This window comes from Alligator mississippiensis, chromosome 2, assembly GCF_030867095.1.
Source record: "Alligator mississippiensis isolate rAllMis1 chromosome 2, rAllMis1, whole genome shotgun sequence".
Lineage (NCBI taxonomy): Eukaryota > Metazoa > Chordata > Crocodylia > Alligatoridae > Alligator > Alligator mississippiensis.
Window position 1 is genome coordinate 3,676,440 of NC_081825.1, and position 25,454 is coordinate 3,701,893.

Genomic DNA, 25,454 nt, shown 5'->3' on the forward strand with positions numbered 1-25,454 from the left:
TGTGCACCAGGGTAGGAATAGGAGCTCGAGGGTCTATTCCCAGCTCAGCTGACGTGTGATCTTGTCTAAGCCTCACCTCCCAGTACCTGGTTATAATACTCTTGGGGGCAGAGACCATCTCACTGTACATGTAATGATGCATGTCCAGCACCTGGTGCAAGGGAGCTGTGGACTCAGAAGAATAGTCCTCCTGACTAATACTCTTGTAATATTCAGAGATTCATTGATTGTTAGGGGCTGGAAGGGACCTCGCAGATCATCAGGTCTTATTATGGAGAATAATAAATGGGACGAGTGAGTATTTTTCAGAAAATAGCTGATTCCTCACATTCTACCAAGATCAGTCATGTTTGCAGGTCAAATTCAACAAAGAGATTCAGCTGAAAAAGGAGCGAAAGGAAAAAAGTGCTTGAAAAGTCCAGTAGGGTTGGAGAGTTGCCATAGCCATGACAGCGGAGGGCATATACCAGAAGCAAGGGTTTTTTTACTGACATTTTTTTACTGGACCAACTGCGTAGTTCTATTGGTTCAATAAAAAGATACCACTAAAAAGGCCCTTCTTCCCTGAAAAAAGCCAGTAATTTATTTCGATGTTTCTAGGCCATAATTTCCTGTTCCGAAGCAACGGTTCCTTTGGAAATGGTGTTTTTTGGAAACACCCTGGAATGAAATCCTCATGTGACCTCAAATGAATGCTTGGCTTTTCCCCCCCCCTCTTTTTCATTGTATCGACCTGAAAAAGAACTCAAACTCTATAAGGTAGCAAACTCACCAAATAACTAATACAAACGAACGAGAAATGAAAGAACGATCAAACCAGTTCAAACATAAAATAGTTTCAGGCTGCCCCGAAACAATCTCCTGCCCCGATTTTTTGGTTTGATCAATGAACCTTGTTCTCACCGTGACGGCAGCTGGCAGCACCAGAGGTAGGGGCAGATAGCATCTCTCGCGGGTGGCTCCCAAGCTGTCTGGAGCCTTTTCGTGTCCTTTCCTTGGAAATAGAAATGCTCCCGGGTCAGGCACAGACGTCGGGTCTGCTCCATGCCCAGGTACAACATCGCTCTCTACCCGCTGTCCGGTTGTGGATTGCAACCTCTACAGCCGGGAGAAAGGCTAGTTTTGCCCCTTTGCATGCGTAGTCCTGCGTACAGCTCCAGGACTTTCCCTTGCCTTCTTGCCAAGTCTGGTTTTGGTCCCTTGCATATTAGATTAACGTAACCTGGGAAGCAGAACTGCTTTGCTGTTTGTTTAAAAACAAAAAACCCAGCTTTCTCCGAGGGCACGGAGCAGAGCAGCGCCCTCCTGTCCTGCAGCGAGGGATGGTAAGTCCGTGGGAAACAAAAACCACGTGGCAGCGTCCGTGTCCGTAACGCGTGAGGAGCATCGTGTTCACCCTGCAGAGAAACACGAGAAAGGAAACAGCACAGCTCTCTCTCGGAGGTTTCCTGTGCTGTGCTTTTATGAAGGGTCTTCATAAAGTCCTTGTGCACAACCTAAGTTAGTAAAGTTTAAAAGGGCATGAGGACTTTATGAAGACCCTGTATTTAACTTCCTTAAAATGTACATCTGGCCATAAGTTTCACCCTCCCTCCCCAGAAGCTGGTGTTTTCAAGACAGCCCACCTCCTGCTTCAAAACCTGAATGCATGACCTGCTTTTCCAATGTGTCCGTCTCTTAGCAGCTCAGTGGATTCATTTGAAATATATGGTGGAGGTTAAGGTCTTGAAAGTCTTGCTATGTTGTAGGACCTGAGCACGTCTGGAAAGCTGCTGATTTCCATGCTTGGACATCAGCCAGGTGGGTCTCGGTCCTCCACTTGGTCTTCTGCTGTTGGCAGAAGCACGTCGCCCTTACTGAGACTTGACACCCCCGGATGCCTGTCTCCATCTCCGAGGGGATGCAACGAGCAGTGACTTATTACTAGTTTAAAAGATGCTCCGAGCCATGAGCGCGACCAGCCATTTGCTGAGTTGAGCTTTATGTTTGAGTCCGTGCGTGGATGGGCATCTGGCATTATCCCTCCCATTCCCACCTTGCAAAAGCAACGTGTCGGCGAGACGTTTCCTCCTTCGGAGATGACGCTTGCGTCTCATCCAGCCGCGTGCGGTGGGGAACGGGTCATCTCAGCGACTAGACAACTGTGAGTTTGCCAAGTCCACGCTACGTCCCATTCAGCCTGCGTTTATAACAGCTCTGGCTCCCGCGGTTCCTAATCGTCCGTACTAAAACACACCTAGCGTATCGCTGAGGATGCCGTTGGCTTCCCAGATGGATCTGACTCCCCGTGTTTCAAGTTCAGTGAGTTGCCTCCCCGTAGCAAACGCCAGTCGGTACCTATGAGCACGAGGTCAGGTTTCTGCAGTGGTTCCTGGATGGGATGCATCTCCTGTGTAGGACAGTCAGAAAAACAGTACGAATATCCCTTTATTTCACCCCTGTATGATAGGGGTGACCAACCTGTGGCACGGGTAGCACCAGTGGCATGAGCAGCCTCGATGTGTGGCACGTCGGGGAGGGGGAGGCAGCACAAGGAGCAGAAAACATAGCAGCAGAGCAGCTGGGCAGCACAGGGCAAGGAGCAGAAAGCAGAGCAGCAGATCAGGCAAGGGAAAGGGATTGGCATGGCACTTGAGGAAGGTGCTGGGCTAGTTTGTGGCATGCCTTCCCCCCACTGCTACGTAAGGCCCATGCCTTGACACCTTCCCTTTCCTGGTGTGTCAATACAGCCCTTTTTTCCAGCACTGCAAGGTATCTACCTCCCCTTTCCGGGTACGGTTCTCCCCAAAATGGCGATTCATTTAATAAATTAAAAAAAAAAAAGGAAAAGCTCTATGGAAACGGTTATAAAAAGGTTCCTCCATCCTTCCCCTGGGTTGGGATAGTCCAGTAATGGGATAATGTGGCTTTGTAGCTCTGATGCCTTTTGCATTGTTTGAATTGTATTCATTATGTCCCCCCCTCCCTAAGATTTGCTTTTGCCATGATATGTTAAACTGTGTTTCTCTAACTCCATTGCTAACCAGTCATTTTAATTTGTAGCTTGCAGAGGGCATGACCAGCTCAGCTCTAATTAACATGACAGCTTCTCGGTCCGATCTTCATGTATGTATTGCTTCATTTCTGACTTACTTACATGGGTTGGTGGGTTTTCCTAAAGAACATAGATTCATGCATTTAAAAAAAAAAATCCAACATTTGGACGATTGCTTTTGGTGACTCTGACTTCCTAGAAAAAGTCAGTTTGATGTGACGCCCGTGTTTTGTCGATCGTTTCCCTCAAATTCAAGGGAAGTGGGTGAGCTTGAGGACGAAGACTTGGGAAATGGCCAGCTCACTGTCCCGTTCACACCATCTTCTGGACAACCCATTTTGCTCCGCAGCTTCTAGCTTGGGCCACAAACTGTGTTGAAACCTATTGCATGAAGGGGAAATGGATTTGACCCCAAGTCATGATGTTGTAGGCCTTGCCTAGCTAGCGGTAGAAAGAAAAGTACTTTCTTCTTCATAAGCAGGAATAGCATATGGAAAGTAAATGGCTAAAAGACAGCGCTAGCATCAGATGAAATGGGGATAAACCAGCCAGGAATTAATTCAGGCTGGGGACGTGAAGCTTGTGAAACTATCAGAGCAGAGAGGAGGAGACCAACACCTGACTGCCTCTAAACGGGCGCTGCATTGGTTCACGAAAGGGTGCGCAAGACAGGGTTCACCGTGATAATATGGGATGGGATTCAATGGGCGCGTCTCCACCTTGTCCTATGCTGACATTGCCACGGCACTGTGCTTCCTTTTGGAAGTCCTGAAGCATGGCGCAATAACTCCCTCATATTGCACCAAGTGTGCGGTGCACGGTTATTTTTCACCACTACTTTGCCATAGCAGTGCGCTCAAATGGGAGAGCTTGCTACTATGGTGAAGTAGCCGTTGGCTCCTGAAATCCTAGGGTTGGGAAGGACCTTGGAGGTCATTTGATCTAACCCCTGGCATGACTGCAAGACTTGAGTGGATGGTGGATGGAAGATGTGCAGCCTCTATGCACTTGGAGGAGTCATTTATTTAGAGGCAGCATTATTTAAAGGGATGGGTTTTTAGGAGAGTCTCTGACTGCACGGTCATAGCTGAGCTATGTGGCTGGCCGGGACGTTGCCTGGTGGGTAGACCCAGGAGTGGGCCTAGGGATTGCAGAGATGGGGGTCGGGAGCCCAGAGCCAGGAACTGCACAGCAAGCCAGGGTCAGTGTCCAGGGGATCAGAGGCTTCATTACCAAATCCAAGGGCGAGGTCCAAACCAGGCTCAGGAGTCAGGGAAATCCACGGCTGCAATCCAGGAGCAAGCAGAAAGCAGGGTCAGGAACCAGAAAGGCTGCAGAAGTTGCCAAAGTTGCTTAGGGAGCGGAGACCAGTGTCGTGCAGCCAGGCTCAGGTCCTTAAAATCAGCCCCAGGACCAAGTAGAAGGAAGGAGCCAGGGGCCAGCTGGCCTCGAGCGGTGGTTAAATGCTGCTGACCCCATTACAAGGGCTATAGGGCAGGAGCTGTGCAGAGCGAGTGCTGTCTAAAACCATCCTGCTTCTCCCGGGTTTGTAACGGAGCATCGTGTCTCATCCCCACCTTGAGTTTTTCCCAACATTGGAAGTGTGGGTGTTTCTTTGTCTTGTTCCTGCTTCGCCCAGGGTTGATGCAGACCCAGAAAGTATAGAGCAAACTCTTCTTTTCCCTTCTCTTCCCATGGAAGCCAACAGGAGCTTTCTGTGCCTCAGAAGTCAGAATTTAGCTTTATTAATTTCCATCTCCCTAACTGGAACGAACCCACTTCATCCCTCCCTTCAAGTGGCAGTACCTTGAATGGGTGCTCGGGTCCGCTCCAAACCAAAGCAATGACTAACCCAGCCCCCGGACCAGAGACGTGGAAGAAGTTCAGATCTCCGTCTGTATTGGAAGGATGTGGCAAAACAGAAGCCCCTTGGTTTTGATAAGTTTGGCTGAAATACCTTATTTACTCTTATATACTCCCTGAAAATTGGCCCTCCAAAATTAGGGGTGCATGTCTTAAGCACAGAAGCTGATTTCTGCACCTCGGTGAAAGCACATTTCTCTCCCTTCTCTCTGAGCAGCATTCAGCTGAGCGTCCCCCAAATTGACAGCAGCTTTTGGCTTGGCGGCAACTGGGAGAGGGTTGCAACTCTTGCCCAAAGCAGCCGGTGAGCTGGCTGAGGGCGAGCGAGCTCTTCCACGCGGTCGGCTTTCAGCCACAACTCTTTTTTTATCCCGGACAAAAAATCATGGGTCTTATCTGGGTGAGTATGGTATGTGAGAAGATTGGTACTGAAGATTGGTGAGGTGGCGATGGACTCTTTCTGGCTGAACTAACGAAGCTGTTGGTAATGGCGGAGGACTGCGTTTTGCCTGAGTCCTTTCCATGCAAAATATGGCATCTTCATGCCGAATTAGCGTAGTAGGGTAGGTGCTTTGTGTTCACGAGCTCGCAGCCCCTTCTCTTCTTGCCGTAGATGCATCTTCCCATTGAACAGAGGCAACTACCTTTAAAAGCCAGTCTATCCTCTCCCACAGGACAGTGTGTTCCCTAGTGTGATTTCCTTGGTCCGTGCAGAGGTGGGTGGCTTTGCTGAGAATAACCATACAGAAAGAAAGGTCAGTAAATTGCCTTTTCCCTCCGCCCCTTGACCGGCATCTTTAATTGACATGAATATGTTTCCACTTCATTTAAGCAAAACGTTGCAAGAGAAAAAACGAGCCGTGAGTCATTCATTTAGTACAAAAGCAACCAAATCCCACGCAGCAATAAACTGATTCCTCTGGCCTGGACCAGGACCTTGGAAGAACGTGATTAAACATAATAAACCTCAAACTCTAAAGAGCTGGTGATGCCTCCCGGGGAAAACTTTGGAAACCATCCTGGTCTGGAGAACGTGGCACTGCGACAGCCCATGTATTTGTTCCTTCCTGCCTCCTCTTTCTTTATTACGAGGGATCTTCGCATGAAAACAGGGTCTTTTGTTACTTAGACATGAGGCTTGGGGTGGCTGCAGCTGGGAGAATTTATGTTAAATATTTGGAAAGACTTTTACAGCCCTGAAATTCAGCCCCGGCACCGGGTGCGCGGCATGCTTTTGAAGTCCACTGGGCTCCATGTGTCCATGCACGGGGCCTGAGTTTGGCGTGAAGAGCCCAGAGGGCAAGGAAATGTGTTGGGAAGAGGGGTATGGATTTGCTCTACATGGGGTGCCCATCTCAGAGGACTTGCCTTATGTCTTTTACACTTAAAATCACAGAAAATGAGGGTGGGAAAGGTCACATCAGTCTGCCCCCCTGCTCCAAGCAGGACCAGCCCCAACTCCATCTTCCCAGCCAAGGCTTTGTCTAGTTGGGTCTTCAACACTTTGAGTTCCCGTAGTCCCCAAGAGGTGCAGCCTTCATCTGCTGGGGAACCTATCAAGCCCTGATGTCCAAACTGCCACGGGGCAATGAAACTTTGCAGAGAGGTGCCTTCAGACTAGGCAATCTGCCAATCAGCACTCTTGAATCGGCGTCTTGCCACCAATAGGATGGCTGCGTGGAAATTAGCCGTAGAGGAAGAGCGGCGATGTTGCAGCAGCTCTGCTTTAAGCGTGGCAAAAAGCCATGACCGGATCCTGCTGATAGCCTGTATAAATCCTAGCGGTTAGATGCAGCAGCCGTTAGTAACTCAGCTTAATTACAATGCCGTTGCCCTAGATAGAGCCGTAGGAACAAGGCTGCGGGGCATCTTCTCATCAGGGCAAGTTTGGGGAGTCTGCGGTGTTCCTTCGACCCTGTTCGCATCTCCTCTCTTCTCCTTCTCCTTCACAGCTCGCTCTCGTAGAGTCATAGAAAATCACAGAAAATGAGGGTTGGTCATCCAGTCCAACCCCCTGCTCAAAGCAGGACCAGCCCCAACTTGCCCTCCCTTGGCTTTTGTGTCTGCCCTCTCGACCTCTTTCCTCTCACCGTAGTATGAATCTGTGTTAGTTTGCGCCATCCTAAAAGCCCAGCCTTGATCCCACTCACTTCTTCCATCACTGTCTCATCTCCCTTCTCCCGTGCATCTCTAAGCTCCTTGACTGGGCTTGCTGGTGTTTTGCTCTTCCCACTCCATCCCGAGGCCAGTTTAGCCTGTTGTTTGCCCCTTGTGCTCTCTGGCCAAAGTTTCCAATGGTCTCTTTGTCACCAAAACTCAGAGTCAGCGCTTCATCGTCCTCTTCCATACAGATGACCAGATTCTTCTTCTAGACGTCTTGCCCTCCCTTGGCTTTTGTGTCTGCCCACTTCTAGCTCTCTCCCTGCCTCTGATCGCTCCTTCAGCCTGTCATCTAGGGGCTCCTCCAGCTTTGGATGGGGGTCTTACAGGGCTCTGCCCTTGGTGCCTTTTTCTACCTGGATAATGTTATCCACAGACACAAATCTAGTGACCATTCCTGTGCCGACGACTCACAAATTGGTCTCTCTCTGCCCCAGACCCATCTCCTTTCATCCAAGCTAAAATCTCAACCTGTCTTTCTGTTTTGATGCCTTCTCTTTGATATCTGGCCATTGGCTCAACCCCAACAGGACCAAAAGTAGGCTCTTAACTTTTACCTCCTTCACTGACTTCAAACATGCTCCTTTGTGCCTTCTCCCATACTGTGGCGCATACTTGGAAGCAGCTCCCTCATTGTGTATGTTCAGGGATGGAAGGGACCTTGAAGAGGTCATCTACTCCAGTCTCCTGCTCCCAGCCATCCCAGGCAAAGATTGGTCTTACCAATGACCTAGATGCCATTACATCTCTGTGGGCGCGTCTACACGTGCACATTTACTGCGCAGTAACCAAAATTACTGCGCCGTACCTGTGCACATCCATACCGTGCAGTAGATATGGTGACTTATGCCGACTTGAGCATAAATTTGATACCTGCAACATGCAGGTATCGCACTTACTCCCGATTAGTTACTGCGCAAGAACATACATGTAGACACCTTACTGCACAGTAACACCGTATATGTAGACTGATTTGGGATTAACTTTAGTCCCAAGTCAGTCCACACACAGCGTTAATGTGCTTTAATGCCTGCATGTGTAGATACCGGCCTATTCCCATTTACTGCGCAGTAACTTAATATGCAGTACATTTAAGCTGGTATAAATACATGTGTAGACGCACCCCGTGATACCTCTGGAAGAACAAATCCATGCCGATCCTGATAGGGGTTGGGCTGATGCTGTATAGAGACTGCTGCCCACCACCTGGACTGATCCTGTCTTCTTCCTTCCTTGTCTTCCCATGTTCGTCTACATCCGTTGCTTCTCTTTCATCCCGTAGTGCGATTGTCAGGTGTTCGGGGCAGCAGCTGTCTTTTCGCTCTACGGCTGAAGGGAGATTTGATAACAGTCTTCAAATAGCTGAAGGGTGTTGACAGAGAGGATGGAGATGGGCTTTTCCCTGTGGCTGAAGGGGACAGGAGTAGGAGCAATGGCCTCAAACTTCAGCACGGGATTTTAGGTTGGAGATTAGGAAGATTTTTTCCCTCTGAGGGTGGTCAAGCTTTGGACCAAGGTGCATAGAGACAAGGAGGCATCTTCCACCCTGGAAAGTCAAGAGCAGGTTGGACAGACCCTTGACTGAGATGTTTTAGTTGGGCTGATCTTGCCTCGAGCAGGGGGTTGAACTAGACCTCACAAGGTCCCTTCCAGCCTGACTTTTCTAGGATCCTATGTTTGGACAGTGCCTGGCACAATGTGGTCTTGGTCTGGACCTGGGCTTCCTGCCTGCTGTGATGAAGCAGATAATAAATGGTACTAGTAATTCTTCCATGACTTAGATCACTCAGGGCCAGAGGAAAGGTGGAAGAGCAGCTGATTTGTTTAAAGGTCCCATTTTAGCGTTTGTTGTAGCCAAGAGCTGTGCATACACTGAGCTAGCGTGCTTTCATATGGAAGCAATTGGCTGAGTGTTAAGTGGTGTGTGTGTGCGCGCACATGTGCAAGCGTATGCATGTGTATGTGTGCATTCGTGTGTGAGTATGTGTGTGTAAGGGGGGTTGTGCCATGTTTTCCATGCATAGCAGAGACTGACATTTTGCTCTAAGCGCCCTATTCAATTCAGCCTCCCACAAGGAGTTGCATGGAGGCAGTATCCCACAGTGGCTTAAATTCCCATTGCCCCTTGTACCTTCTGGGCAGCCGTCTCCATCCTTCACGGCTGGCCTGAGAGAAACCACCGCTGGTTTTCTAGACGGGCCTGAAAGTCTTCTCACCCACTCCCTCGTTACGCTAGTACAGCTCTGCTGACTGCCGCTTGAAAGATGAGTTCAGCAATCCCCAGGACAGCTAGAGCTGAGCTGTAAACCCAGCCTGAGCGTGCCCTTTGGGACAGGCAGCTCCATGTTGTCATTAGAGCCAGGCCGAGAGGCTCAGGACACCTGCTTGTGCTTCCCAGTGTGGTCACATAAACCCCTGTTTGACCCGCAGGCGCATTGCTTGCTCTCCCGTGGCCTCACCTTCTTTCTGTGAAATGGGGTCAGTATCAGCCCTCCTTTGCCAACCTGCACCCATGCCCAGCAGGTGCAGGTGCCAGCTCTCACTATGTGAATGCATGGGACTCATGCCACGGGAGCCAGTTCTTCCTCAGGTCCCCGAAGGGCTGCTGAACTCTGCACCCGGCGCTTGGCTGCAAGTGTTACAAGGGCTTTGGACATGGTTTTGGCTGCTTGTCCCTCCGCGGTAACATATAAACCGCCCATCAAACGGCGGGTTAGCGAGGGTAACCGAGGCTAGCAAAGCGCTGCAATCTGCAATCCATTTGGAAGAACTGGCTCTTTGCTGCGTGGGCTACTTCCACATCGCAGCGCAGATTTCACGGCTGATCCTGTTACCGCGAGCTGGAAGAACCGCCGGTCTCTGATATCTCCAGCTGAACCCAACAGCTGAGACTCTTCTGTGAAACCAGGAGAGGGCCCTTCCTCCCCCCTGCCTCCTTTGACCCTTGCTGCGGTCGCTTGCTGGGGGCGCCGTGCGGTGTGAGTGACGGCGCTGCAGAGGGAAGGGACCAGGAGGAAAGCTCTGCGTGGGATGGGATGCAACGGGGCAGGTAGGGCAATGTGTAATGCAGGATAAGGGATCAGGGCAGCGTGAGAAGCTGCAGAGGGGGGTCTCTAGGCAGGATCGTGGCCACTGAGCCAAGGAGAGCCATGCAGTCTAGTGCAACGGGCAGCGGGTGAAGGAGCAGGAGGCCTCTGCCACTGCCCTAGGCACGTCCCTGGTCAAATCACCTTCCATCCCATGGGCTGTTTCCCCTTCTGCTCCCTTTGCCTCCCACCTGGCTTCTTCCTTTGCCTCAAGCTGCATGAGCAAGGTCTTTGCCTCCTCTCACTCTGCCTCCTCAGGTCCGCGCTGCTAACCCCTGCTGCTGCATGAAGGGCACGGTCTCCCCGGGGCTCGGTCCGCAGCGGCTTGAGAGCTGGCCGAATGTCCCCGCGACACGAGGGAGCTGGGCCTTTAAGGACAGGCCACGATCCGGCACAGGTCTGTTAATGGTGGGAGAATCGAATGGAGAGCGGGGACAAGGCGGGTGGGTCTGCCTGCGTGAGCAAAGCTCCCCCTTGCCCCTACGGAGACGTGGATGGAGCCAGAGACGCACCACGTTGCAGGTCCCAGTGCTCTTGTGTCTCTGTGCGTGGTCTCCCAGGCAGGGGAAATAGGGGAGCAGCTGTTTAACTTCTTCTCCCCAGCCCTCCCATCATGGGAACCCTGCAGCCTTGTCTCCTGCCTTTCTTCATAAGGAGAAACCCCTCCCTGGGCTCCGGGTGGGTCACAAAGTGAGGGTGGAAAGGCATGTTTCTGAGCAGCACGGTTAAGGGTCATGGTAATGGTGTCTGCCAGACCAGCGGTCCTGGTATCAGGGCTCCCCTGCCAGCTCTGCCACTGACTCATTGTACAGCTTGGGCCAAGTCATGCAACCTGCCCCTGCCTCGGTTTCCCCACTCTGTGGGGTTGGGGTAGTGATCTTACTTGACGGTGTGGGGATGATAGTTCAGTTTTCTGGCAGCCTCTGAGGTTTCTCAGCTCGGTGCTGCTGCAGCCTGGAACGAAACCAGAGCCTTGTGAACATCTTCCCGAACACGGAGTGGTGTTGACACTTCTGGGTTTGGATCCAGACCTGAGCTCTTGCTTTCTGGCATGTGTCTATGCGAGGAGCGAGGACCCTGCTGTAGGATGGAGGAAGACCCGGGGGCAAGTCCTCTCTCTCCCTGGGTTCAGAGTTTTTCATCCCAGTTCATTCAGACTCAGGCAATGCAGGGTCCCCGTGTCTGGGTCTCCCCCATCCCACAACCACTGGGCTTTGGAGAGAGAGAGAGTCTCAACCTTGGAGACACATTTGTGCACGTTTATGAGACAGCTCAGCTTTGCTGAGATGAGATTTCCTAGAAATCATTTCAGCCCACTCTCATTTATGCTTGTGGCACAAAATACATCCCTGTGCAAAGGGTCGGTGCCTGGACACGGTTCTGTGCAAGTCCCTTTCAATCTGATCTCGAGGGTTTAACATCCAACCTGCTTGCCCTCTAGTTGCACCAAACTTAGGCCCTGATTCAGGAAGGCACTTTGCACCCACACCTGTGTCCTATGCACTTCAATGGGGCTCAAGTGCTGAGAGTTAAGTGCTTTTGGTGAACCAAGGAGTCGCAGAAGCGTTTGGCTGGAAGCGCCATCAGCTTTTAAAATGCTGTTGCATCTTGGATGTTCTCAGTACCTTAATTATTTTAGCTTATAAACCACCACCCATTTGGCCTTCAGATCTGTCACTTGAGAAGATCAAGCTAATCCTTTTGGTTTCCCATCGCAGGACTCATAAAGCTAGTTGGGAATCGTTCAGGAACGCATTATTTACTGGAGAAGGCCAAGGGCCCAGGAGAAGTTTATTGGGTCCAGGATGAAATTTCAGGTCCCAACCAGAGAAGGAGGTCCCCAGGCCTGGTCATCGGGGCACTCAGAAGGGCTGTGGGGGGCTGACTCAGTCACAGGCATGCAGAAGTGGGGCTGGAAGGGCCCTGCAGAGGTTATATCCAGTCCTACCCCCTGCCTGAAGCGGATCAGCCCTGTCCAAACCAGCCCGGACAAACCATCCTCTAAATTTTTAATAAAACGACCGTCAACCCTGACACAACACAGACGTCACACCTGAGCCTGCCACAGGTAAAGCAGGAAAACTGCGGCAGCCGCCATGCTGCTGCTGCAAAAGGTTGTTAATAGATGCTCGAAAGATCCCAGGTAGAGGCCGTGCTCCTGCTGTAGAGGTAGAAAAACCCCTCCAGTCCATCCCAATCTGACCATGGGGTGAAATTCCTTCCTGACCCCAAATGTGGCATCGGTCTGACCCTGAACAGAAAGGTGAGACCCTCTCCCAGGACCCTCTGGCTTTCAGTCCCAGCAGGAGCCTGGGCACAGCCCAGTCCCCATCCCCAGCCCAGGTTGCAGGAGCACCTCCAAGTCTGGGGGAGGCTTAAAACCCCACGAAGCAATGGGCAGGGAGGGGACAACCAGCACAGCCCAAAGCCTGGGACATCCCCATAGCAAAGCACAGGCATCGCTGCACCTAAACCATCCCCAACTAGCGTCCGGCCAACCTCTCCTTTAACCCTCCAGTGATGGAGAGTCCATAACTCTCTCCAGGTAGCACAGGATCTCAACACCAGCTTTCCTCTATACCTGGAGAGTGCCCTGACCATGACATTAAGGCAGAGGGAGCTCGGTCTCCTCCTGAAGCACGATGAGAAAATGTTTGAAATCTCGCATGCCCAGCTTGGCTCACAGCTCTTCCCATCCCCTCATACTGCTGTAGGAGGAAGCAAATAACCCCATCCCCCGGTGAAAGTGTGGAGGACCAGAGGTGCAGAAGTCCTTTGATGCCCATGGTGATGCCCCGTGGGGGAAATCGGGCCCCGTGGGGCTCGATCCTGCCCTCCTTGAAGCCAGTGACCAAGCTGCCATCTGAATCGGGGCTTAATTAATATATTCGGGGCTGGAAGGGACCTCATGAGATCACTGGGTCCAGCTCCACATTGCATTTGGGCAGGAACGACGGCTGGGGTCAATGATGCCCCCCCAGCAAGGTGCATTTATTGAGGTGTCTAGAAAAAAAACAGGGGAACAGGGATCATCGGAGAGGGGCTGCACCCAGGAGCAAAGCACAGCTCATGGCACGTACCCCATGCCCACCTCCTATGGCTTTCAGGGGAGATGTGGGCCAATGCAGCGGGGGCTGGATTTCACCCGCAGAAACCCAGGAGCAGAGTAGGGAATAGAAATGCAGACGTCCAAGCCGGGCCCGCGCTCAGCGCTCAGCGCCGCTGCTCAGATAAGACACTGAAAGTGCTTTTGGCTGCTGCCTGGTTATAAAAATCACATCCCCTCGTCACTCGCTGGTGCGCTGGATCTGTTGCTTTAACTGGCTTTTCCATTTGCAGGCAAAACGATTAACGTCCTTCGCTATTAATATTCCAGCTGCTTCTCTCCCTCCCTCGCTCGCTTTTCCCTCGTCTTATTGTCACATCAGTAGAAATCAGCAAAAGTATCTAACCAAATTCTTTGTCTTGGGGCTGCAGAAGATACCATGGGTAAGTCGTCAGATTAGTTTAAGTGCTTTCTTTGTAACTCAGTACCTGTGGAATGTCATAATAAAGCCATGATGGTTAAAATGTAGCGTTTTAAACAATAAAACAAGAAGAGTGATGAAAAGCGAGATTTTTTTTTTAATTTTTTTTTTTTGAAAGAGGGAGGCAGCAGAGGCCTCAAACTTAATTTATGTAATATTTCTATTAAAAACAATGTCTATTCAAGACGGCAATTTAAAGCCTGCCCCGTTGGCTTCAAATATAAATCCAATAAACCTCTATTATGATTCCTCCATTAGGTCAGTGTGGTGGAATTTTGTGGACTTCTAAAATAAGACATCATTATTTTTCAGGAATGTTTCATGAATCACGGTCAAAGCCCCTTCATCTTTGCTTGCATACATTTCAAAATTGTGCCCTTCTTAAAAATATCTCTCTCGACATAAAAGATTTTCAGGATCCAGCAACCGGCTCGCTGGCTGGAACGAGAGCCGCAGAACTGGAGCCTCGCTCTCCCTCCCACTTTGCCTAACAGATGAGGCGAGGGCTGCTTACTGGCACGGAGCCTCCTGCACTTAAATTTCTGCCTTTAAATTAAATTTCTCAGCTGTATAGAATTGGTGATTTATTCCTCTTGTGTCAACCTGAATAGTTGTTGCCCTCTTTCAGGGAGAGGTGCAATTTCTTGGGAGCAGGGTTTGCTCGAAGGGCATCTATCTATCTATCTATCTATCTATCTATCTATCTATCTATCTATCTATCTATCTATCTATCTATCTATCTATCCGAATACTCTTCATCCATCCATCCATTCATCCATCCATCCATCCATCCATCCTAATACTATCTATCTATCTATCTATCTATCTATCTATCTATCTATCTATCTATCTATCTATCTATCTATCTATCCCAATACTCTCCATCCATCCATCCATCCATCCATCCATCCATCCATCCATCCATCCATCCATCCCAGTACTATCTATCTATCTATCTATCTATCTATCTATCTATCTATCTATCTATCTATCTATCTATCTATCTATCTATCCAATACTCTCCATCCATCCATCCATCCATCCATCCATCCATCCATCCCAGTACTATCTATCTATCTATCTATCTATCTATCTATCTATCTATCTATCTATCTATCTATCCCTTCAGTATCTAGGAAGTACAGCTATGGGCCACAGCCCTGGTATGCTAAGTGCTGTACAAATACAGAACTGAAGGATGGTCTCAGGCCATGAGATCTTACAGTCTAAGGCGTTGCTTTTTGTGCCCCTATAACATTTTTTATGATGGCACAAGGGCCAAGCAAGTGGATGCCCATACCCCTTGTTGCACCAAAGTGTGGTCGTGATGAAGGTGATGATTTTTGTGCTGCGATTTGGCAGAGGATGTCTTTATTAATGGAGAGAGAGCATCGGCAGCCAGCCATCCTGGAAAGGTGCTCCGGGGGCTTGAGGGGCCGGATCCTGTGCAGCCTAGAAACACCCATGTAGGAACTTGGGAGCACCTGCCTGGCTTTCCCCACTTACTGAGACGTGCCCCTGAGATCTCTTCTGGGATGCATTACTGTAAGTGGGAAAACCCCGACTTTCTCTGCTGATGGAAACGCCCTAGAGATCCGATATAAAGCTCTCCCTCAGGTTGTCAGGAATACCCATGCGCCGGTTGAAGTTACTCCGAGGTACGGGTCATTTATCCACAGCCCCGGTCAGCTTCATCCCAGGGTCGAATTTTGCAAACAGGCTCTGACTGGCTTCCTCATCGCTAGGTCCTATAATAGCTCCTGTGGCTGAGAGGTCCCTCGGTAGAGATGTTTTAAACCAGCCTAAATGACATGTCATGTGTCCGCACCGTGTGCTTACCGTGAGGATTCATCTGTTTAAGGGGGTGTGCAAGTGCTTGTGCACAAGCACATCGATCTGGGGCCTAATTGCAAGAGCCCGTTCTATGCTCCTAGTGCAATGCCACCACGACTGACACACGTCTCTCCTCGCTGTCTCCATCCCATTGGTGTCTTCTCGTGAAAATTTTTGACCTCTGCTTTGCGGGAAAGAGAGGCCTTAGAGGCACCTTGTACGTCCTGAGCTCTGAGGGATGCTGGCTGCCATTTCGGCTACCAGACCCAAGACCGAACCAAGGCTAAATGCATAGAAAACTCCCATGAGCCAAGCTCTGCTTTGTGGCTTGTAGCAAACTCCCCGCCACCAAGGCTCAGTCCCCAAGAGAAACGTCCAGGACATGCTGGGTTTGGCAGGTCCCTTTCTGCCCGTGGATGGGATTCAGTCACACGGGTTAGGCTGAAGGGTGCTGTTATTGGGCAAGGCAGGTTTCCTAAGGCAGAGGCTTTGTGTTTTCCCCTTCTTCAGGAGGAAGAATTCATTGACTGGTGGAGCAAGTTCTACGCTTCGACGGGGGAGAGGGAGAAATGCGGCTCCTATTTGGAGAAGGGCTTCGACACGCTCAAGGTAACTCCTCTGCATGGAGGAGAGCTCTCCTTGTAGCCGAGAGGGTCCTAATTCATTTGCACGTGTGTTTGCACGTGAATCCCATGATACCTGCTGTCTGCAAAGGGAGGTCGATTTGAAACGAGATGTCCCGGGGTAGGGAGTTTCTCCAGACCTTCCCTTGCTCCTGCTGAAACCAGTGGTAGTTTTGCCATGGATTTCTGTGTGGGACTTTCCTGGGTGTATTCCCACGTGGGTGTGTGTTTTAGTGCTGGCATAGAGCTGCCTGGGATGTGATTTCATTCCTATTCCAGGGAATTTTGACGCTCACAAAAATTCAACAATTGGAAAACATTGGCCAACGAGCAAAATATTTCTATGGGGCCTCTTGGGAATTAAACCAGGCTCCCACAATACATGACTGTCTCCTTTCTTTGAGAGACGGGGCGATATATCCTGGCTGTAGTGCATTTTGGGAGTACAGCCTGATTGTGGGGCTCAAGCCACCGAGGAAAGGAGGAACGTGACACAGCTGAGTAACGGCTCCTGTGAGGAGCCGTGGTTGCATTTGAACCTGAAACGTTTCGTTCTGGTGGCAATTCGCTCTCCAAAAGCCAAATTCTAAGGAAAAATGTTCGACCAGCCATACCCATGAGTAAGTCTTTGCAGTTGCAATGTCTGAGGGGTGGATGAGATGGAAAACGACCAAGTATTAGAGGAGCGTGTGTGCTGCTGGGATTCCCGCCATCTGAGTCATTGCAAACCACAATCCCGCGCTGGCTCCAAGAGGTGGTTGAGGTGGTAGGAAAGACCTTGGCCATCTGGGCTTTCTAGGGTTCTGGGACTACCGGGACCCAGAGGCTGCTGGGAAGCAAAATAACCCATAACACCTGGACCACATCTGGGGGGAGTTTCAGCCTTTTCAGCAGGGGCCCTTTCCTTCCTAGGTCTACGAGACGGAGCTGGAGAAGGTGGAGGGCTTCGAGGGGCTCTCCGACTTCTGCCACACCTTCAAGCTGTACCGGGGCCGCATGCAGGATGCTAACGAAGACCCCACTGTCGTGGGGGAATTCAAGGTCTCATGGTTTCTCTTTATACCCCCACCTCTTTGCAGAAAAGATTATCCTGCTGGAGACTAGAAGCCGGTCCTTCTTGCTCCCATCATGCATATTGCTTTGTCTCCTGGAGTGGGTGGAGGAGGGGGGTCGTTATCACGGTCCTGACAAGAAGGGTCCGCATCTATTCTGTGCATTAATTGGTATCAGCACAGTGCCACAGAGCCCCACGTGTGCTCCAGAGGCCTGTGGTGCTGGGAAATGCAAAGCAAAGAGCTTTCCTCTTGTCCCACAGAGTTTGCATTGTAAGGAGGAAGATATATGTCTCTGTTGCAATGTTTCACCCCAGAGTTGGCAGCAACTTAGGGGTGACTAAGTCATTCTCTCCCCCGGTTGCAGGAGAGGGAATAGGCATGAAATACAGCCAGAAACACGCAGGCCTTGTTGGCATAAAATCCTAGCCCTGATTTGGAAGATGAATTATTTACTAGCTGAACCCCAGTGGAAAACCGGTCATAAAAGGATCCTAAAGGGATGCTGTCAGAACAACCTGCCGGCGCAGGTCTGATCGCTTTATCCCCTGGCACTGACTGCAAGACATAGTCCAAGTGGAAGAGCACATCTGGAGGCCACGCTGCCGGCAGATGGCCAGGTCTAAACAATGAAGCACCTTTTTATCCGGGGGCCGAGGTAGCATGTGTGTGAAGCTGCTGCCAGGCTGTTTAAGCAAGTGCACAGAGCTAGTCTCTTTGGCGCGTGGAATCCACCGTTCGCTCTTGGACTGTGTCAGGACACAGCAACGTAGCAAATAAAAAGCAGCCTTGCACTGGAGAACCTCAGCTTAAAAACAGGAGGGACCTGGTTTGCATTCATGCAATGACTCTTCATGCTACTTCGATAGTGTAACAGGGCAAAGGTAATACAGATGCTAGTCAGGCCCTAAATAATTAGGTTCAAGAGGCCTCATAAGTGCATCATGAGCCCTATCTGCTCGAGAGGTGTGCTTCTGCTGAGCTGATATTCAGCAGCACCTAGCAGGTCAGGAAGTTTTGGGACGGGAAGTGAAGGTCTATAGATAACCCACATCCACATATACTCAGCCTCCTTCCAATGGCACTCATCGTGGTACATGAGCGGTTTAGTAGCTCAGGCAGTGGGATCAGGGCATCTGAGGGTCTCTTCTGGGTGTGGACAGCTCACCTTGGAGCGGGACATTACACAGGCAAAGCTGCATTCACGGCTGTCCAGCATTCGCGGTGTGTACATGAACACGCATGAACGCGCTGTGTTTTTTCAGGGCTTGTTCAAACTTTACCCTCTCCCGGACGACCCACGCGTGCCGGTGCCGCCCCGCCAGTTCCATCAGCTCCCAGCCCGAGGCCCCCAGGAGTGTCTTGTCAGGGTCTACATCATCCGCGCCTTTGACTTGCAACCTAAGGACACCAACGGAAAGGTATCGTGGGGAGGAATGCCGGGGGGAGAGGGCCGCCGGGCTCAGAGTCGCGGGGTTGCAGTCTCAAGCCTATGGCAAGGAGAGAGGTCAGGCTACAAGAAGGGAGAGTTCCTCTTTCCTCAGGCTTTGTTAAAGCAGTGATTTCTGCTTGGGAAAAAGCTCTCACTTGTACCTCAAGACCGCTTCCATGTTTCTAAATCTCACAGGCCAACATTTTTGCAAAAATGTTCAATTTTCTTTCCTCTCCCCCCCAGAAAAATCCAACCTGGAAAAAGAGCTATTGTGGTACAAATGCAATAATATTCATTTTTGTGTTCCAGTTTCTGACAACTGAAAAAACCCACCCCTTCCTTCTTCACTCTTATATTGCTGCTGGAAAATAGGTGGGAAAGTGAGGGTGGGGACATACATATATCTATGAGGAAAACAAAAAGTTTCATTTTGGTCCATTTGTCAAAAACTGAAAAAATATGTACATACACACACCTGGTGTGTGTGTGTGTCTGTCTGTCTGTCTGTGTATACACAAACATATATAGAAAGACAGACAGACAGACAGACACACATCAGGTGTGTGTGTATAATATTATAATAAATAATATACTATATATTTAATTCAGGTTTTGAAGATGTGTGCATCTGTGTTAGATGTGTGCATTTGTTACAGACATCTATATAAGTGGGTGTGTGTGTGTGTGTGTGCGCGTGTGTGTGTGTGTGTGTGCATGTATTTCATTTTTTGGAGATTAAATTTTAATTTTAAATTTTACTCAATCGGTCTGCCAGGAAAAAAAAAAAAGCAAAATGAAACACTTCTGGCTTTTTTTTTAAATTCTAAACAGTGTCATTTAGAAACATGTGTCCGTGTTATTTAAAACAGTTTGAGCAGGTTTTAAAAGATCCAGAATGAAATGAGTTGTTTGAGTTGAGCGCAACAGGGGTTAGACTCCAACCCATTTTTTTCCGACTTTTGGGTTTGTTGAAAATTTAATTTTCTTTTCTTTTTGCTTTCACCCCAAAACTATTTTTTTTTTTTTGGTACTTTTTTTTTACAGCTGCAATTGAACTGAAAACTCAGTTATTTGCACAGCTGTAGTAGAAGTGTCCAGAGATTTTCAGAGCAATGCCACAGAGCTCCCAGGCATCAACTGAGCCCTTCCTGTACTACTTCCCTGGCTGTTCCCTCCTATCAGCTTGAGCAGTAGTTGGCTGCCCAGAAGGGCAGGAACAGGAGTAAAAGCCAAATCAGTCGTGTCTGACAACCTTCAAGTTTGTGGTGAAGACCTCAGGGGCAGTACCCAAGGGACTCTTCCTGCAATAGGAGCCTGCTCCATGTAGCTCCTGGTAGCAGCATATGCACCTTAGTGATTATTGTGGTTGTTGACATAGAAATCCCATCTCCGCCACCCTCCTCTCTCTTTAGTGCGACCCCTACGTCAAGATTTCAGCGGGAAAGAAATCCATAAACGACCAGGACAATTACATCCCGTGCACGCTGGAGCCTGTCTTTGGAAAGTAAGTTTTAGTTCCAGATGGAGATGACGGGACCTTCTGTGACCGATCGGGAGACGCTGGCCCTTGGCAGACATCCGGTCATGATCCCGGGCTTCCCCTGCACTGGCAAGTAGGAAACCAGTCAGCTGATCCCTGCTCCCAATTTCAGGAGTGTAGTGGACTCAAGGGCTTCACTGTTCCCCAAAGCCTGCTGCTCTGTTTAATCATGTTTTAAGCGTAACATCTGCCAGGGTCTAAGTTGGAGCCCATTTGTGACTTCTGGGTTATTTTCAGGCGGTGTGTATCTCCCATTTTCTGTGCTAGCTCCAAGCTTGTGCTCTGTGTTGGAAAGTCATGCTGGACCAGACCAGGTTAACCCATATGCCCTGACGGGTCATCCCAGAGAGGGCGACAGGGAGAAAGCCATCAAAGGCTACCAATGTTTGATGGCTCTTCCCTACTGAAATAATAGGTTTTCTACCAGCAGAATCACTGAGGAAAAATGGGAGAGATAATGCTTTAAAGGAGTCACATCTCTCAGCAAAGAGGCAGACCGCTGTGACCTGCCAGAAGACCAGGCTAAGACGAGAGAAGGAAGGAGGGACTGCCTTAGGGAAGGATGCTGAGCCGGGTAATGAGTCACAGGAGGGGTGAGGTCAGATGGAGAGGGGTTGTGGTCAGGCCAGTGCTGCTTTTCAAAGATTTGCAACTCCGTGACAGCTTTAAAGAGTAAAGCGGTTAAAACATTCCTTCGCGAAGCCTGTATTTTTTACATTCCTACGGTGTGGCCCACGAAGAGGATATGTGGGAAGAATGTATCTAAGTTAGATGGAGTTCAGGAGGTCTTAAGTTCTTGGAGGTCTATGGGCTTGTTGGCCAAACAGAGCTCCACTGCCCACTGGAATCCCAAAATCACAGACAAGGAGGGTTGAAGAGACCTCAGGAGGTCACATCTAGTCCAATGCCCCGCTCCAAGCATGACCAGCCCCAACTACAGCATCCCAGCCAAGGCTTTGTCTAGCTGGGCCTTAAAAACCTCCCAGGATAGAGATGCCACCACCTCTCTAGGTAACCCATTCCATTTTAGTACCCTCCTAGTGAGAAAGTTTTTCCTAACATCCAACCTCAACTTCCCTTGCTGCAGTTTGAGCCCATTGCTCCTTGTCCTGTTGTCTGCCCCCACTGAGACCAGCCCAGCTCCATCCTCTTTGCAGCCCCCCTGCAGGGAGGTGAAGGCTGCTATTCAATCCCCCTCGGTCTCCTTCTCTAGACTAAATCAGCCCATTCCCCTCAGCCTTTCCTCGCCAGTCCTGTCCCCCAGCCCCACAACCATTTTCGTTGCCCTCCCCTGGACTCTTTCCAATGTGTCCACATCCTTTCTCCAGTGGGGGGCCCACAGCTGGACACAGGACTCCAGATGTGGCCTCCCCAGTGCCGAATAGAGGGGAGGAATCACTGCCCTCCATCTGCTGCAATGCTCCTACCAACGCAGCCCAGGATGCCGGTAGCCTTCTTGGCACCAAGGGCACACTGCTGGATCCTGTTCAGCTTCTTGTCCTCTGTCCCCCCAGGTCCTTTCCTGCAGAGCTGCTGTCCAACCAGTCAGTCCCCTCCTGCACTGGTGCATGGGATTGCTCCATCCTAAGTGCAGGACTTTGCACTTGTCCTTGTTGAACCTCATGAGATTTCTTTTGGCCCAGTCCTCCAATGTGCCTAAGTCACTCTGAATCCTAGCCCTAGTTTCCACCGTATCTACTACTCCCCTCAGTTCAGTGTCATCTGCAAACTTCCTGAGGGTGCGCTGCATCCCATCTTCCAGGTCGTTGATGAAGATATTGAAGAAATCTGGTTCAGGACCGATCCCTGGGGCACTCCACTTGATACCAGCTGCCAACTAGACATTGAGCCATTGATTACTACCCGCTGAGCCTGACTATCTAGCCAGTTTTCTTTCCACCTTACAGTCCATTCATCCAGCAGGGTTTACACCTTATGGTATTTCAGAGAGACCCAGTTAGGTACAGGATCAGTCACTCCCTAACCCTGGGGAAATGTGAAGGTCCTGGGGTTCAGGGGTTGGATGCACTTTCAAGACCACTTTTCTATTCAGAGACTGGATCAGGCCATGACAGCTTTTTCAGAAGGGAAGGTCACAAACCGACTAGGAAGGCTGAGGAAGGGCATGGCAGGATTAATGAAGCCGGGTCTGGAGCTCAGCAGAGCTGAGTGACCTGGGGCTGGTCACTTATTCTCTCTACTTCCTATCTATAAAGCAGAGGTAACAGATACTTCCTTTTGTCTGCTGCAGCTTATTTATACCATAGGGTCTTCAGGGCATGGACTTTCTTTTCCCTACATGTTTGTTGAGTCTTATTACAATGGGGCCTGGACTTCAGCCATGCCCATGAGGTGCCACCATAATACACATAGCAGCAATAGCCGTTGTTTCAGGACTGTCCCCTGCAGGAAAAGTGGGTCCTCCTTTCCCACGTTGGCTTCCATCCAAAGACCAGTCTAGACAGAGCTCTGCACCTCCCACCGTGCCTTTAAGATGAGAGGTAAAATCAAGGCCCTGGCAGCTTGTGGCAATTAAAGCTTCTATTTCACAAGCAGATTCCTGGGTTCCTGGCCACGTTCCAGCTTGGCTAATTACATTTTGCTGTCCTGAATTCCTCCCATGCTTGTAACCAGTGGCATAATCGCTCACTTCCCCTCCTAAACCCTGCTGTCGAGCAGTGCTGGCGTCGTTAAGTGCAGGCCGCCTTCCACCTGAGAGGCAGCCACATTTCGGCAGCAGGTGAAGCGACTCCTAGATTCAAGAGACTGGACCCTGATCTTACTTTCTTCTCCTGTGGTTCCTGAAGATGCTAAACCAATGGATCTCTGCTTACCCTTAATATGTTTTTCATTCACTCATTGCGCTTCCAGTTGAAAAGGGTGGTGGTGGCTAGGCAGTTCTGGACAGTACTTACCATGTCTTCATGGACGCCAGTAGTCTGTGGATCACTGTTTGACAACCTCTTCCCTTCTCTCCTTTCCTCTCCTATATAGCATCTGAGCACCTTGGAGAAGGTCACTGTGTGACGTACCTGTACTGTGTTGTTTGTGCTCAGCCCAGGGGAGAGGTGTATACATAGTGGAGTGTTTTCGTAGGGTTCATTTTGTTCTGATATCCTCTTCTTGCTTCTTCCTGTTGTTTTTCTGCTTACCTGAATAATCCTGTCGCTTTGTCCTGATGGCTCTAGGGGAAATGGCTGGCTCAGAGATACATGCTTGATGCTTGAAGTGGAAGGTGGAGAGGTTTGTGATGGTCCCTGGCTCCTGGGGAGAGTTTGGTCCCCAGGCTTGCACCAGCCCTGTGGAAGTCCTCTCCCTTACACAGATGAGCTTTGCCCTTGTTACAGAGTCATTGGGCCTGAGGTTTCATGGGCCTGACTCTACCAGAGTCAGTCAGGTCAAGGCAGAATGAGAGAGGTGACACTAAAGAGACATAGTTAGCCGTGTGAGTCTGCAGTCAGGCAGAAGTGCAGAGATGCACCTTATTGACTAACTGAATCACAGATGCATGAGCTTTTGCAAGCCTGCACTCACTTCATCAGATGCTGTGAAAGGACATGCACAGAGCAGTGAGAATAAGGGCCACCCTCATGAGTGGGTCTGTATGTGCGTTAATGTGCAGAGAGAGTAATGTCTGGCTTTCCACAGACTCTCTGTGGATTTATACCCCCTGAGGGATCTGACCCAGAGATTTAGAAAATGCTCCTCTCAGAAAGTGCCTCCCCTGCATAAAAAGGCCAAGTATTGCTGTATTTTTTCATATACAATGCATGCCTTTTCCCCCTCAAAAACCAGCTGCTGGAAATTGGGGACTGTGTTATAAACCAGGAACTATGGTAACAATAATGTCTACTGCTTTAACTTCTGCAGGGTGAAAGAGGAAGTAACTCTGCTCGTGATCCACAGAGAGCAGAGCAGTGAGCAAGCTCAGCTCCCTCTGCTGCTACTCAGTTACTTATTACAAGGACAGATTTTTTTTTGTCTTCATTCTGCCTTTGAAAATCAAAGCATGCATCTTATTTTGTGGTGCACTATAAGCTAGAAAATATGGTATTCTGAAACCACTATTAATTCCTGTTTAATAATGATTCCCAAGACAGGCTGGTGGCCACAGGGTGGCTGTGACATCCCCTCGTGGCCTTGCAGCTCCTGCCTAGCTCGGACTCCAATGTCGCTTTCCCTAGATTTCTCGCCTGCCATGCCTTGTTCGTCTTATTAAAGGTCAATTAAGGGAAACTGCCCACTGGCCTTAGAGTGAGCCTTAATCCTAACACTTCCTGCACTGGATCTTTCCTGGACCCCACTAGCTTCAATCCAGCCCTTTGGCCTGATAGGTCCCTGTCAACCCGACCGTGCTACTGTAGGGCACCTGAAGGGAAAATTGCATGGCTCCGTTCCTCCCCTACATCATGCCCCAAGCCTCACAAGTGTTATCACTATGATGTTCAGTTCACACACCTGGTGCCTTTTGGCCCTCGGATCACAAGGTCCCACATTTGTCCCTCAGAGGGCTTCTGGACCTCTGGTCCAGGTCACAGCCCCACTCTCTCTGGGCTTCCAGATCCCCAGTCTGGCGCACAACCCCTCTTAGACTCGTTGACCATCATACCTATTCTCTAGGCCCTTGTACTCCCAGCTGAGCCCCACTCTCAGCCCCCGCTTGGCTACTGGCCCTCAAAGTAACCTTTGCCTGCCCTTGCAGGGCTCTAGACTAAATTGCTAGGACAACTTAATAGTGAATACCTGCTCTCTGGCAGGCACTCAAGCCTTCCTTAGGCTTAACATAAAACAGGGCCACCTGCCCATATAACCAAGCCCTTATCTGCCCCAGGTGCCTTCCCCTGTTCCTCACATTGCAGAGCTTCTCCTTCAGAGCCCTGGGCAGTTCAGGAGTCCTGCTGCTTTGCTGTCAGGGTCTCCTCACTCCATAGCCAGGGCAAGACCAACTGGCCTGTGCAGGCTCTGGACTTGTGTAGCTCAAGACTGAGCCCTTTTCCTATCAGGTGAGTCCCTCATTAGCTCCCCTTTGTCACCTGCATGCTCTTTTAAAGGAGGAGGTGCATCCCAGTGCTCTACTACAGTCCCTCAAATCTTGTATTTCTTTGTTGGATCTCAGAACATTTTATAAAGGAAGTTCCTACCTATATTTCAATTTTGCTGGTGAGGAAACTGAGACAGAGGCAGGGTCAACCCAGCACTTGGAGCAGAGTTCAATCCCAGGCCATGTGGATGCTAGTCGGTACCTACTGCTCTGCATCTCCTGCTGCAATGCGTGGAGTTAGAGCGTTGTAGTGTCCTTGTAGC

The 25,454-nt window shown here is 50.0% G+C and overlaps 1 protein-coding gene across 3 annotated transcripts in view; it reads left to right on the top strand.

Annotated features, from left to right (window-relative positions):
* DYSF (dysferlin) overlaps positions 1-25,454 on the top strand; it is a 200,784-nt gene that overhangs the window by 136,918 nt on the left and 38,412 nt on the right. For 2 of the 3 annotated variants that reach the window (XM_019495633.2, XM_059721412.1), the window contains exons 40-44: positions 3,043-3,105; positions 16,014-16,112; positions 17,039-17,167; positions 18,444-18,599; positions 20,023-20,114. In XM_019495633.2, the coding sequence (XP_019351178.2) occupies positions 3,043-3,105; positions 16,014-16,112; positions 17,039-17,167; positions 18,444-18,599; positions 20,023-20,114 (539 nt within the window). The remainder of the gene's footprint in view (positions 1-3,042; positions 3,106-16,013; positions 16,113-17,038; positions 17,168-18,443; positions 18,600-20,022; positions 20,115-25,454) is intronic. The other variant, XM_019495634.2, reaches the window with a different exon arrangement.